A 16,110-nucleotide genomic window follows, 5' to 3' on the forward strand; every position below is an offset into this window, starting at 1 on the left:
TATAGAAATATACATATGTTTTAATGACTACAAAATAGTTGTTCTGAAGCTCGCCAAAATTCATGACTGTAATACAAAATCTTTTAAAATAATGCTTCTGGATATTCCTTTCATTTAAATAAACTCTGTAATTGCCTTCAACCCTCTTACCATTTTCAAGTCTCATACATCCATGCAGCATTGCAATTTAATTGATACACTTCTTTTTTTTCAACCATGATGCCTTTGTACCTTGGAGAGAAAAGTAAATAAGTAAACATGAACAAGATTTTAATAACACAGTCTACGTTTATGATGAAGCTTAACAAACAATTGTAATGAATCTATGCTTTCCCAATATGCAGAATCACAACATTAAGTTAAACTTGTGCATATAGCTTGTTTATTTCTTTAAGAAAATATGTCATTTTGTTCAGTGGCTAACTAATCAGCAATGTATTATCTAGATTAAAAATATACTAATGCTTTGTGGGATATATTTATGTAAACATTCAAACCAAAATTATTTCTTTTTTTTTTAAGGTCACATTTTGGAAACCCATATTGCAAAATTATAGTCTTATCTTTATAGGATAGTTTTGTATTTTCAAAATGTGTATTGTTTCAATTTCTTAAACACATTTATTTGCCCCGTCTCAAGTTATCTGGTATTGGCATTGCATATTGGACTTGATAAAGTAGAAAAAAGATCTCAAATCCCAGTAGTTTCAGCTGAGAGAAACTGAGGCTGGATGAAAGTTAAACCATTGCTGTTTTCCGTTTTTTGTTCACTTCTCACTAAAAATGCCTGCACATCTAGCAGTCACATTATCGGTTTTACAAGAAAAGACATAATGTGGCAAAGTACTAAAAAGAAAGAAAAGATGGGAAGGATAGAATATGCTAGTTTGGCTGCAGCAGAAGACCAAATAACTAAACTGTTTCTAAAAGAAAACACAGTACAGGTATGAACAGTGTCATGTAATTGAAGATGAATGTAAAGGAACATCAGCATGCAGTGCTAAAATCAGCTAGGCTATGTCCCAACTCCACCAAATGGATGCTGCTAGCACCAGAAAAGTGTCTGAATATATTGAAATTATGAAAAACATTACAGATGATGAGAGAAGAGTAGAATGCTTTCTACTTCAGACATCACAAAAAAGTTAGTTGTAATGAAATGTTTAAATAAATTACTTCAGTGAATGACTGTCAGTACTAAAGAAAGGAATACAACAGAAGAGTATGTGACAAAACAGAAAAATGGTCAGCACTCACTATAATGCAAAAAAGCAAAGTTACACGGGGATAGGGAATGTTTGCATAAAACAGGGATGGACTGAGAGATGGTGTAGTTAGCTGGCTGAAAAAGATCAGAGCTTGACAATGCAAGCTAAGAAAATCAGCAGTGGGATACTCTTCCCCAAAGTGGGGTCAGATTCTGGAAAAGAGAAGAGGGGTTATTATGAAAAGGATAGTTATCAATTCCTGCTGCAGCCACTGAGGGAATGACAAGAGATAATCAACTCAATTTGAAACAAAGGAAATTTTATTTCAGGTGTTGAGAACAATTCCGTAAGTATTAGAGCCTATAAATTACTGGAATAGCTTAGGAATTTTATGAACTTTCCCTCACTGGAGACGGAAAGGAAGAAATTAGACAAACACATGTGGTGCATTTCGTGCTGCTTCACTGGACAAGGGTGAACTAGATAATGATTCCCCAGTTACTGTATCTGTGTTGCTGCTTTGACTCTACACGTACCTGAATTTTCTTCCCACAGAGGACTCCAGTATAACCAGGACGACAAGAGCATACGTTAGGCGATACACACTTGCCTCCAAACAGACACTTCTGGTTGCACACAGCTAAAAAGAGAGAGGTACATATGTGGCTTTATTCATGAAAATAATTTGGTGAAGGTGGCTACTATCTCTATATACTAATTCTGCCTGCATATAGGACCTGAGAACCAGGTAAGTGTTTTCACAGGCAAACAGCCTTCAGTGTAAGAAGACTTCACAGTCATGTGGAGCCAACAATGGTCTTATGGCCTATCCCATCCCCCTTATGCTTTGATGCAGATCTAATATGGGAACATGCTGAGGGCATAAATGAAATTGAGACAGGGACATGAGTAACATGGTTTTTAATGCATCCTACTATTTCAAGCTATTGCAATGGCCTCTCAGGGTTAGAGCAAGCCATCGCACACTGCCATGGTCCCAGACTAACGTTGTATTCTGAGGGCTTCAGAGTGGGCAGAGGAATCTCTACTCTTTATCCTGCCTTTGACACCGATTTGGATTAAAGTAACAACCAAGACGTAGAATTTTTAGGCACTGTGTATTGCTGAAGCAGTCTTAACTGTGCTGAAGCAAAAATTTTACAGGTCACATCATTCTTACGTGTTTGACACTGGATTCCTTCCCACTGTGGAGGACAGTGACATGTACTTGGTCCAATACACTCCCCACCGTTCTTACATTCTTGAAGACAGATTGCTGCACAGACATCATCACAAAGTTTAGTTATATCCCAAGTGATAACTTTAACTTATTTATTTATTTAAGGATGCTCACAAGAGGCTGAGTGCTTTCTATAGACAAGAGTCACATCATCTTCACTGAATATCCATCTCAGATCAACAGAATATTAAAGTAGAGAGGCAATTAGAAATAAAAAAGCTTGCAGCCGAAGGATGCATTGAGATGTTCTGATGCATCACAGATTGCTACAAAAGCCTGAAATACTGAATTAAGTCAGCACCACTAAATAGCTTTGTTTTTTCCAAATTTACCTTTCTAAAGCCTACACCTTACTGAGAGATCCTTTGTCTGTGATGCAGTTTAACACACAATGAATAAATTCATAACATTTAGTGCAAAGTTATTTTCTATCACTCATTTTTCTGCACATTCATCTCTGCTTATTAAACTGTAATCTAAACCCCTATTATTTCTCATTGGTTAACTATCTGATAATCAAATCTCTCTTCCACAGTGTCCAGGAATATCTCACACCTGCCAATATGGCTAATATTTTTTTCAATAAAACTTTCCAATAATTACAGAAAGTAATACAAGGAAAATTGGTTTTCCTCCATGCCATTAGAGAGCTCATTGACCATATCAATATCTGGGCCTCGAGTGGGTACTGTGACAGACACTAACACTTGTATCTATTGAATTTCTACCACCCATCCTCATGCTAATTTTCATGTGGACTGTGCTTTTATCCATGCTGCTTCATTTTATTTATGCACCATCAATAGCTTCGTTAAGAGACAATGTGGCCCACAAGCTGTGCTACCACCACAGCCCTATTTCTACCTTTCCTAAAGAGCTTGTGCCCACTGCATCTTCTCTTCCAATCATTTCCCACTATGCTTCCACAGTTTTCCAGTCTTTCACTGTACTTCTTTTTCTGTTGTATCTGCTTTTATGTCCTACAGCACAAACTGATATTCTTTCACTTCACTGACTCAGCTCTTTGCAGTTGTATGTATGCAGAAATACAGGTGCTTCTTATTTAGATGTGATTTGAGAAAGAAACAAACATTATTTGCTATACAAGAACTTAAAAGATATTTTAGTCTCACAATTTAGCCTAAGAACTGCATGGTGTTAGTTCCCCACCCTAACTTTTGCTGCCAAGTTGTAAACCATTATTTTTTCAATGCATGTATATTCTTGAGTTCTTTGACACTAACTTCACATTACTTGTGTGGAAAGAGTTGTCCTTTAGTAATATATTACTTTTAAGGCATGGTTCTCCTGTTAACTACAAGATACGTACGTGTGTTACATCTTTTTCCCCTCCATCCTGAAGGACAAGAGCAAACGTTTGGCCCTATGCACCTGCCTCCATTCATGCACCTTGGCTCACAGACACCTTAAAATCAAAAACATCTGCTGTTTAATACATTTAACTGATTACAGAATAATTTATTGGTTATTTTTGGAACCTGGAAGGATTTTAACACTGGCTTACTTTTTTCACATCTTCTGCCTGTATACCCATCAGGACAAGTACAGACATTACTTCTCATGCAATGGCCACCATTCTTACAAGGCGGGCTGCACACAGCTAAGAGATACAAACAGGAGGAAAAGGCTGAAGGTTGCATTTTGTTTGACTTAGCAATATACTTCTAGGAAACAAGAGTGCAACAATAAAATTTTGACAGCTTATATAGACATTCAGCACTATCAGACCTGTCTCACAGAAATATATTAATGTGGACTGGTGCAACAGTAAAGACAAAATCAAATAAAAAAGGGTCAAGGTTGGCAACTGTATGTGGACGTGAGTAACCAGACTACATAATATACAATGGAACTGGTTGAACACTGCGCAGAAGTTGAGTAGAAGACACAGCAAATTTTGAGTCTCCGTTCTCCTTGGTCATGCACTGAATCAGCCACAAAATCTAAAAAATAATGTAATCTCTGTTATGCACTACATGTCAGGTACATAACTTGAGTGTGAATTTTTTGTCTTAAGATAACAATGTTTCCTCATAATGGCAGCTAAGAGGGGAGAGGAGGGAAAAAAAAAGATAAAAAAAGATTACCATTCTGACACTGGGCACCAAAGAATCCATGTGGACAGAGGCAAACATTTGGTTTAGTACAGGAACCACCATTGAGACACACGGGGTCACACATCGCTGCAAAAACAGGGTCAGCAAGAGTGGGAGATATGACATCCAAATAAAGTCTATAAAATATGTACTTCTGTTGCAAGGACGGGAATTAAACACCTAAGATAACTGCAGGTAACACCATTCACAAAATCTTTACCCAAAATTTTAGGATCAGTATTAGTCTTTCTATAGGTGCTGCTGACAGCAGAACTAACAGTGGAGACAAGAGAGAGTGCAGGGACTCTGTGGCAATAATCAGCCACCCATCACTGCTGTCTAAGCCACGTGGTTCCAAATTTCGAACTATGGGAGGTACTATGGGTACTCTCCCAGGAACACAGAACTTCCAGGAGTGTTACCTGTACTGCAGGTAGGTCCGTACCACCCAGGTTTACACTGACAGATGTCTGGAGTAAGACATTCACCACCATTCTCACAGTGTCTGTTGCAAACCACTACCATCCAAGAAGTTGGGAAAAGCAAAGGAGAAGCAGGGCAAGGAAGGGTGGGGGTGGGGAGAGAAAGAGATATGTTATAAATTATGCTTTGTTCATTTTTCAGTTCTTTCCCAAATATTAACACTGGAAACAACATACAATTTCACTAGTTAAGGAGGAATTGCTGAATAGATTAAATGTCTCAAAGCCATAAAGAGCTAGTACCAGACTATAAAGGTAAATAAAATGTCTTTCCACGTAATTATCCATGGTCTGGTTATATTTAGTGTTAAAAATCTAGAAAAATTCAAATAAATTCTAAAACGACTGGGAAATTCAATACTGAGACAAATGGACCATGTTCCATGATGGATTTGATGGAGGCCAAGAAAGTTCACTCAAATGTCCTCAATCACTTCAGCAAGTGCAGCTGCATGCACAGAGTGACATGAGACTAACAAGCAAAACATTAAAATATCATGGATGTGCAAAACCATAAATCACTTTTTCAGGACAACATTTCATTCTCTATAGTACTGCTTAACAAAGAGCAGCTTTTTCTTTTTTTTTTTTTTTTTTCTTTTTTTTTTTTTTTTTGTGTCACAACTGAAATTAGAACAAGAAAAACTGAGCATGAAGAGTCCTGGGATTTGACAAGGAGACAAACAAAGGACTTTCTCAATTAGGGGTCAATAATCAGTGGCACATTCAGGTGAATGATATATAAACAGCATGCTTAAATTTGGACTCTGTGAATAGTAAAAATTACCACAATGAAATCTACCCAAAATTTGGAGTTGCCAAATTGCAGCATGTAGAATTTGATATGTAAAAGACAATTTATGTGGGACTAACTAATTCCAATTTTTCAGCTATGATCACAGCAAATTTTCCAAATTTCATGACAGGTTAAAATTAAAAAAAACAAAACAAAACATAATGTGGTTCTGAATTCAGCTGTCCTTTAACACAATTCTTCTGATCTACCGTTCACTGATACTAACTTCTGTTAGTCGTCTAACATCTACGAACTAACATCTAACATTTAAGATGATAGAAGTTAAAAAGCTGTAAGAACATATTAAATATCTGTGTTTGTTCTGAAGGTAGTATCACCTGCATAATGTGCTCAATGTCTCCATGCTTGTGAATCATAAATAATAAACTATTTGCAATTTTTATAGTATATTATGTTTTCGAAGTTACATGCAAATACTAATTAATGTTCAAAAGGCCCAAGTATAGGAGCCTTCAAATAGACACAGTTATAACATCATTTGCTACCATTAGACAGAGCACATCAAAAATTTAAACTGTAATTTGCTATCATGCTCCTGAAGAATAGGAGAAATGTTCTGCACTGTTTCCTTATGCTTTTTTGCTTACTTGTATCACATCTTGGTCCCACAAAACCATATGGGCAGGTGCAGAGATTTCTGGCCAAGCACGTGCCTCCATTTTGACAGGGTGGTTTACAGTGTGCTGCAGATACAGAATTACGTTGTTCAAGAAATCACCTCTAAAAAGATGCATGGATTGGTTATGCTTTAGAAAAGGGAAGCGTTAATAACTGACAGTGAACAAATAACTGGAAATAAAATAAGGAGACGTATGCAATTCCCTTTGACAGGAATAAGTAACAAGAATAACTTAATTCCAACAGAGCACACAGAGTCCCAACAGTGGTGGTCACCCTGAAGAAAAGTAATCTGAGACAATTTCCAGACAGGACTTCCCTCTCTTTGGGAGTGTTTAGCTTAGAGGCATCTACATTCACTGGTGAACTCCTCAATTTACTGTGAAAGCTATATTTAGAAATATCCAATCACAAGCAACATTTACATTGTATAGCAAAAAAGGTAGGGTATGTACCAACATGTTACTAAAAGAGTTCTATTAAAAGTAAAATGAACACACCTCTGCTGTCAGAATGAACAGTCATGGAAGTTATTTACAGCACTCTTTGGGTAATTATCGATTCAGAAGTGAAAAATATTCTATTTACCTTCCTCACAAGCAGAGCCACTGTATCCTGGTAGACATTCACAGACATTGGGCTTAATGCACTTCCCATGGTTTTTGCAATCAGGTCTGCATAGAGCTGTGGAAAAAATTAACAGTGATCTTCAGATCATTGATTTGTGGCTATGAGTTACCACAAGCTAAAGGAAAATGCCACACTCACCGGCCTGACAGTTATAACCAGCATAGCCAGGCTTGCATTTGCAAATATTGGGTGCCACACACTCCATATTTTTGCCACATGTTTGTCTACATCTTGCTGAAAGGCAATGAAGAAAACAAAGAAAGGAGTGAGGAAAATGAACTGTGTCTTGCCTAACATAATGAACAGATCACACAGAATCCATTAGGTCCCTGCCCATAAGTGGGGAGCCTGAGACACATCAGAAAAATATTTTTAAGTGCATCCATGCAACTAAAAGCCTGTAGGCTATGCCAATATTAATAATGAAAATGAGAAAATTCAATACTCTATGCATTTCACTGATCACACAGTAACATTGTACTTTCAAGTAATGAAGATGTCACAAGATTCTTTTCTGCAAAGCTTTTAGTGCTGTTATTTGTAATACCTCTGCAAGTGAAGCCATCTCCATAATAGCCATAAGGACAATGACCGCACTTGACGCTTCCATCCTGACTTGGCTCACAAGGTACACCAGGAAAACAGGGTAAATCAACACAGGTTGCTGCCTTAGGAATCACCATTTCACTCAATTCTTCAGGAAGCATTTTTGGTGGGACAGTGACTTCAACAAGGACAAAAGGTAAAGAACTCGCTTTATGCTTGGCTAATAAGTGCTGAACTCTGTCAGCACTTCCACCTTTTAATACTTTGCTTGGCAAAGAAAACCCTTTGCTTATATTTCTTCTGCTGCTAGGAGAAGTCTTCCTGCTGGTCTCAAAATAGTTGTAGGCCTCAACCTGTGCCCTTGTTTTCTTCTCAGGTGATACAGCATGGCTTCTTGAAGATGCAGTCATCTCAGCATGAACAGAAGAACTCTCTTCCACATTAGCAAGGTGACCACTGATGGTGCTGAGGACATGATCACTGTTTCTAGTAACAATGGGTTGTACAGAAGCAATTCTCTGAGAATTAAGTGACTTCCTAGCCGTGACTGTTTCTACTGTGGAGGCTGGTGGAGTGCTGCTACTGACCATTCCTGTAGAAATAAATCTCTCAGGGACATCTGTAGAACTGGGAATATAGCTTGAGATGCTTAAAAACTTCTCAAAGGATGATTGTTGTAAACCTACAGCACATTAGAAAGAAAGGGGAGAAAGAGTACAGGAATATTATGATACTTTTTTTTCCTTCTGAAGGATGGGTGTATCTTCTGAACAGAAAAATGAACAACCCATTCATGATGTGCTTCAGGAAGTCTCTCCATGCGCTACATCAAAATATAAGTATGCAGTAGAACCTAACTTGTAACCGGCAGAACTGGAGAAGATCAAGGTATTCTGGCTATGTCCTTTCCCACCCTCACCATGGTATTTTATTGGCTGGAAGATAAGGAAAAAACACCATATATATGAGGCAAACAGCAGAGATTTTCCCATATTGGGTCAATAAACAGCTTTACTGTCAATTACCACATATAATGCTTCTAAATAGATAACTGAAACAGAGTTTAAAGAAAAGATAATGCTTACGGTTCACCACTGTGTCTAAGTGCTAGTAATAAGCCTAGAGTCTAGAAGCAGATATTTAATCACAAGTATGTACATACCTATACTCACTGACACACCATGGGCAGTATTTTAGGTGAATAACCCATCACCTCGTAGCAAAAGCATTAACATGCTTTACTCTCATTTTTTTAAATCAACTTTCTTAAAGCCTCTGCATGGATTTTATTAGTGGGATGTTTCATGTGTTTTATAAACAACAGAGACTGACTCAGCCTCCTCATTGAAAGGAATGCAAGGTGAATGAAAAGTTCTTCAATTCTGCCTAAGAAAACCAGGTCATATCTGGTGGGTTGTGGAAGAGTATGACACTGTAATCCCAGAATGGCTGAATGCTGAATATGGGCTTTTAGCATTAAGCTGCAGAGGAGGAATGAAACTGGAGACTATCCAACCTAACAAGCTCTGTCCCTAACCCATTTAGAATGGTACTAGCAAATGGTCTACAAAAGGTTAAGGTTACTGAAGGTTACTGAATCTTATTACACAGTGCTGTCTCCTACCTTTGAAAAACAAGTCATTTTACAGCTGATGAAGAATTATCCAGCATTGGCAATGGAGTGAGAGATTTTTCCTCCTCCCCCACTAACAATTCAGAGATAAAGGGAAAAGACACATGAGAATTTCCTGCAAAGAAAACCCCAGCAGGCACAGAACTGGAAATGCCAGCAACAGCATTTACAGAGATTTGGAATTAAGACATTCGCTTGCCATATCCTTCACCTTTCCTTTGAGTTAAAGTAGGAAAATGGCATTCAACATAATGCCATAAACTTTTGCTTATCTCAGATAACAGATGTCTCTATCCCCATGTTACCTATTTTATGTCAGTGGTTAGTCAGAAAAACAAAAGGCAACAGTAAGAATGTCATATATCACACTGTCAATAAAATGACTTGACTGACCTAAGGGATTTGTTGATATTGACATTTCAGTCCCATTTTTCAGATCAGAATAGAACCCCAGTAATGAATTAAATTGAGTCAAACTGAAAAATTAAAGTGAGTAACAAAACTGACTAGAAACTTTTTTTTTTTTTTTTTTTTTGTCAGCTATATTCTTATCAGTATGTGAATTAGAAATTCCATTTTCTTCATGAAAAAATCACCTTTATTCCCTCCAGTTTCTCCTGTGGAATCCTTTCTTTCAACATAAGTGTCTTCAAAGCTTTCTGAAAACAAAAGACATGAAGACACATTAATAGTTACTTTTGTTTCAACTGCAAATAAATTATAAACAGTTAAAGCTGTAGTACACAGAAGTAACCCAAAATTCAGAAAGCAGATAAAGAGTAAAAATTGTTTCTTAAAAGTTTTCAATGCAGGATTTTAAAAATACACATTTTTCAGTGACTGCATTGTAAATAAACGTTTGGTCACCTTACTTGGCAAGTGCCTTGATTTAGGTAAATAATTTTGTGTTAAGCAACAGAAAAATATTTTGTCAGTAATTGCTCAAAATATGAAAATAATGCAGAAAAAAATACATTCCATTGTATTCTACTCTGGTATAAAAGAACTGGGGTATTTTGTACCTATTTTTTCTAGTCACCTGAAAAAGTGTTTTACAGCTATGTGACGCAGCGCAGTCTAATGTTGTCATCAACTGAGATGCTGTCCCAGCCATCAACAGAGATGCAGGCCTGTTTTGTTGACTATTGAAGAGAGTTCTAAGTTACCATTAGAAACATGAATCACAACCACAGATATTTTATCCGAATGACAATAATAGCATTCTTTTGAAAAACAATTTTACCGTAACATGACTTCCCATCTCCTTGCAGATCATTTGGGCATGAACCACAATAGTAAGAACCAAAAGTATTGAAGCAAAATACTCCAGGGAAGCAAGGACTGGATACACATTCATCTACATCATCTTGACAATTTTTACCTGCATTGAAATACAGATTTATTTTTTTTTTTAGTAATACTGTGTCACTAGACTTTGAGAGTGTGTTTATAAAAGCTCAGTACGCAGGTGCTGAAATACAAAAAGAGCATCTATCAATTGCAACAAGGTATTTCAGTGCATCTAATAATTACAGCTGACTATATTTGCTATCCACATTTTCTCATCTTATATCAAGTATCTTGCTTATTGTGGAATATGGAAAAGATGGGCTGTGAGGACTACATGTTTATCTGCAGGCGTAGAAGGAATCACAATGCAACCAAACTCATCACTCCTTATATTTCACCATATTGCTGAGTTTACCTCTGTCAAGGAAAACAATGGAAATCTGCTCTCATAACATAAACATTCATGCAAGAAAGATCTTGAAGTGTATCACATAACTTTATCACAAGACCATGAAATTTCTTCATACTCTAACAGTAAGTTATTTATAGTCAAAAACATAAAAAAATTGTAGACATAAAATTAGAAACTCCTATTTATCACTAAATGTGTGTAAATAAAGTAATGATTTACCTTGACGTTCAGGTGGACATTCACAGTAATAGCTGTTTATTCCATCCACACATCTGCCAATACCACACTGGTTAAGTTTACAGTCATCAGTATTCACTTGACAGAGATCACCTTCAAATCCAGCCGCACACACACAAAGATATCTTCCACTTCCAGGTGGGAAATTAATGTTTGCCACACATGAGCCATTATTTAGGCAATCACACGACTTTACACTGACCTACAAGACATGCCCAACAAGTCAGTTTTCCTTTTTTAATGAACTAGCAATGAGTTTTGTAATTAGATATCTTAAACATCTTACTAATAAGTGTCATTTTACTGTGATATTCATTACCTCTATTTCTACCTTAGTCTTTGCATTGCAGTCATCTGTCAAAGAAAATGTTAATTTATGGAGATTCATTGACACAGCTTTCCACAAAAGGAGACCTGATGGGGAAAGACTGGCACCTTCTGGACCAGAATCCAGTGTGAAATGAATAGCAGAGCCCTCTGGATCTGACGCCAAAAACTGATACACAAAATCTTCTCCATAAAAAGTCTGTAGCACACCCTGAAAAGTTTCAAGCACTGGAGGCTGGTTGTCTGTAACAAAGGAGATATTTTCCTCTTTTAAGCAAAAGTTGAAATATTTTTATAAAAATTAAAAGAAGCCCATCTTTCTATTAAGGAAATTACATGTAATTATTTCTCTTAAATTCTAATGTCATTTGAATGGCTCAGGAAAAACACTAGATATTTTAATTATAACTGTAACAACATAAGCAAGAAGTTACTTATACTACACAAGAGCCTGTAAAGATGCAGTGCATCTACACGTAGAAAGAACTCAGAATTTATCAAATTTAACAACTGTATTTTAACTATGCAGACAGAGTTTGTAGATGAAAGTACAGAAAGCCATAAAACTCAGAGGTGATTGGTGTTTCCTTTAACAAATGAATAGACGTTGTTAAGCAATACTTAGGAATGGGCTGCAATGACTATCTTGGCAAAACTGCGCATAAGCTGATGGCGTAAGTTATTCACCCATTGTTCCTAGGAAGGATTTCAACCACACAACAACTTACACCCTGGTAAGTCTTAGTCTGTTCAAATGCCTGCACTGTTGAGGTCTAACCTAATTTGGCAGGAATAGCTAGATTTCTAGACACACCAGGTGAAAACAACCAAAACCCCAGCACCAGGACAAGTTCTGTGAAAGAGAGAAGCAGAAGCCCTGGGGAGAGTGTAGGCTTTGACGTTGGGACATAGGAAGGTGATTAAGACTGCTAAGTGCAGGGTTACAGTTAAGTGACTGCTCAAAGCAAGAACCCACTCACTGTGGCAGAAACCATGAAGGAAGAAGCAGCTGTAATCAGTGTTTCAGCAGTTAGATTCTGACACTCTGTTCCTAATGTCATCCAGTCCAGAGAAACACTCCTTAGTTTTGGGGAATTGCCTCTGATGTACATCCTATTTCTGACTTTGGCAATATTGAATTCTAGTCCATGGCTATAACATGGAAATCTCTTCACTCCCTGACTGCTGCATGAGTTTCATTTCATTCCAGGTTTCAGTCTCTTGGAATAGTCATAGTTACCTTGGCTTTCAGTGAGAGTTTGAACTAGGAAAAGGTTCAGCAAGACAGGCACCAGAAGTCCCACTGGGACAAGACCCTTCCCAGTCCAGGCAGAGTCTTTCCAGCACATTCAGCCATGAAATCACTGATGGAACACTTGTATTTGAGATGTTATGGACTTGGCTGGATGGCTATTAGGAAGCCTCAGGAGCTGTCCCATTTGATGAAGGGACCAATATGATTTGTATATCCAAAGACTAAGATTTGAGCTAAAAGAGTTACAACTTCTAGGCTAGAACTTTGTACTATGGAGAAGGAAAATGAAGAATCTTAGACTGGGCTCTTCTCTTCATAGTGTGGTTTCTAACTGGACTGAAGTATGTCAGCCTTGGATTTACTTTCAAGTAATTGTGAAGGCCATGTATCTATGCCATCAATGTGGATTATGTGCAAATATTAAGTGGCTGATAAACATGACATGCCATTTAATTTGGTTTGTATTCTCATTTGATGTCAGAGTAATTTGTTGGAAAATATCTTTTATTCCTAAATGCCAAAGACAAACATTCATGGATGTAGCTGTGACAAATATCAGGACTTCAAAGTGCCAATGAGACTGAGAGCTGTTAGTTTTCATTATTTGTAATGGCTACGGGGTGTGGGAGGTGGGGCAAGGAAAAAAAACAAAGCCTGACTTTTATATATATTGTCTGAAAAACAAAATATCATTTTCAGAAATTAGGAGAAATGAAAGATGAAAACCAAGATCAAATTACAAGCTATAGTAGTGTATACTAAGCCTTAAATGAAACACTGAACTAATTATACTTAAAACGTCACTATTTCCATAAATTTAAAAACTTAGTAGATTTTCAACTTCTTGCTATAAAAAAAAAAAAAAAAAAAAGAAAGAACTATTTAGAACTTACTTTCAACAACTGACCAAGTTAACTTTGATATGTCTGGTCTGCACAATAAGCAAGGGCTGGTTGGATTTGTGTCACCTTCACCGTAACAGAGTCCATCTATGTTGCATGTTTTCTCCTTTTAGAGAAATGACAATGTGATTCATTAATTTTTGGTTATCAAACAGTAAATCTGGATGAAATTGTAAAGTGTCAAATAAAATCTAATCTATTCTGCACTTCCACTAAACAACTATGATTGTTTTTACATCTAAGGAACTGACAGCATGTTTGGTTTTATTTGGCAACCATATGAAGTGCTTTTGGTTTGATTTATATAATTCAAAATTGCATCACCCCAGCCTCTCTTTCTGTGCTTATTTCTGTGCATGGAAAAGCCCTGTTGAAAATAAGAACAGCTTACATTCTGTTGATTTTTCTAGATTTTCTTTCTGCCTGCAAAGATGTGTATTTTTGTAATAAACATAGAGGGTAATGAAATACATACCTTTAACATACATAACCCAGATTCTTGTGGTTCACATGTCTGACAGGCTCCATCATATAATACCATTGTTTTAGAGTTGCTATAAATTAATCCATCATTAGAAATCTGCAAGATATACAGTAAAAATGGATGAACCCATACATGTACCAATGTATCACCAGCATGGACTGCTAGCATGAACTTCAACTCATTGACAGACACCTACCTTTACCTGTTTAAACTCTCATAATAGTCACCAGAAATCTAATTAATCCTGCCAGTAAGTCTAGGCAGATAATTGACCGACCACATGTAGATGTCTAGGGCAAACTGAATAGTATGTCGTCTTTATTGACCTTATTGACTCAATCTGTATGAGAGCTCAGGTATCGTACCTCACACACATATTTGTACATGTAGACTGGGCTCGACAGAGTTTTCCCATAAATGCATCTTAATGTCATTTGAAATGCTATAGGATAACTACCTGGCCTTTAACTTCTACTCCTAAAGAATGCATCTCTCTGTAGGTCCTGGGTCATATCTACCAGTCCCCTGGCAGAACACTCTCAAATGGCACTCAACACTAAGCTTAGGTGATGAAACTGAGACCCCAGGTAAAGCAAGCTGAGTTCCACCTTTAGCACAGTTTCAAAAAGTATACTATCTATGTAATATATTTTCAGCTTAATAGGAGTATCTGTAAGTGAATATTTGAAATTTCTGTAAGTACCTTTATTTGCCACCTGGCAATGGGCTTATCATCAACCAGATCCATGACATCAGACTGCTGGTCATCATTTGGTAACTGGCAGTCAACAGTCCTGGCATTTTGGAAGGCAGCTGATGTAGTTAGAGGTTCTCCGGGAATCCATTGTCTATCACTATACTAAATGTTAAGACAGAAAATCTGTTTTTCAGTGAAATACATTATGAAAATATTTTTATCAGAGAAAAAACACTATGTGTTGAACAATGTTTGAACAAGTCTAATGTCTCTGGATAAGAATGCAGTGGGAAATGTCATTATCTGCACACATACATTTCTTCATAAGCCTGCTACTGTGGAAGAAAAGGCAGCAACGCCTTTCCTGCCACACAGCCCCTTGGTACTGTATTGCCAAGGACAAAAACGTCTTCCAGCTGGAGAGTACTGGGAGGGTTAAGCAGTGGGTGATCCTCTAACAACACTGATCTGATGTATAAGTGCCTCTATCCCTCTTCATCTCTGTTCCCATGAGAGGACAAGTGTTAGTTGAAGGAAGAGATTGAGGTTTTTGGCAGGGTTCAGGTATCATTCTGGGTGCTGGGGGAATACTGGTAAATTAGCCATTAAGCCCGTGCACAAAACAATAGATTACATCATTAACCCTGTAGACTTTGCTTCTAAACTGCAGTGAGGACAAGTCATCCAAGGATCTATCTTGAGAATTCAAGATTAACTGAATAGGGATGATAATACTATTTGACCGAAGTATTGATGTGGAAGCAGGGATAAGCACAATAAAAATAAAGTTAGATGGAAGTAAGAAACCAGACAGACTAAGAGTCAAGAGAACAGCAAGATCCAAATAGTTTTGAGCTTGACTAGATTTTATTGAGCGGGCACATTTTTTCAGTTACTGGAGCCAATCAAGACATTTATTCAATCTCAGTCCTGACATGGGGAGTCCACTGCTGCACTTTTTTTTAATTTACAAACAGTAAAATAACAGAAAAATAAAAACTTTTCCTGAAAAGACACATGAGCTATTTTTGTTCCAAACAAACATTTTTCTTTTACTCTATACTCAGTTAAGAAATTCACGTGAGTAAAAGTGTAACAGTTAAATATTCTAAGTATGTCATTTTGAGTGCATTTAGTACCATAACCTTTGAAATGCAATGCAGTCTATTTCTCTGGAAACCTTTTGTTATTTGCTAGAGGCAAATTCACGTCATT

The 16,110-nt window shown here is 37.0% G+C and overlaps 1 protein-coding gene across 1 annotated transcript in view; it reads right to left on the reverse strand.

Moving 5' to 3' along the window:
- The window catches only part of VWDE (von Willebrand factor D and EGF domains), a 40,024-nt gene continuing 23,914 nt past the window's right edge, over positions 1-16,110 (reverse strand). Inside the window, exons 14-31 of the mRNA XM_074898020.1 lie at positions 14,902-15,057; positions 14,190-14,294; positions 13,706-13,820; positions 11,550-11,800; positions 11,213-11,432; positions 10,535-10,672; positions 9,888-9,950; positions 7,660-8,340; positions 7,251-7,346; positions 7,071-7,166; positions 6,452-6,547; positions 4,988-5,083; positions 4,557-4,652; positions 3,974-4,069; positions 3,779-3,874; positions 2,389-2,484; positions 1,745-1,848; positions 1-231 (exon numbers count right to left, since the gene is read on the reverse strand). Coding sequence (XP_074754121.1) covers positions 211-231; positions 1,745-1,848; positions 2,389-2,484; positions 3,779-3,874; positions 3,974-4,069; positions 4,557-4,652; positions 4,988-5,083; positions 6,452-6,547; positions 7,071-7,166; positions 7,251-7,346; positions 7,660-8,340; positions 9,888-9,950; positions 10,535-10,672; positions 11,213-11,432; positions 11,550-11,800; positions 13,706-13,820; positions 14,190-14,294; positions 14,902-15,057 — 2,622 coding nt within the window. The 3' untranslated portion in view covers positions 1-210. The remainder of the gene's footprint in view (positions 232-1,744; positions 1,849-2,388; positions 2,485-3,778; positions 3,875-3,973; positions 4,070-4,556; positions 4,653-4,987; positions 5,084-6,451; positions 6,548-7,070; positions 7,167-7,250; positions 7,347-7,659; positions 8,341-9,887; positions 9,951-10,534; positions 10,673-11,212; positions 11,433-11,549; positions 11,801-13,705; positions 13,821-14,189; positions 14,295-14,901; positions 15,058-16,110) is intronic.

This window comes from Athene noctua, chromosome 2 (genome assembly GCF_965140245.1).
Source record: "Athene noctua chromosome 2, bAthNoc1.hap1.1, whole genome shotgun sequence".
Lineage (NCBI taxonomy): Eukaryota > Metazoa > Chordata > Aves > Strigiformes > Strigidae > Athene > Athene noctua.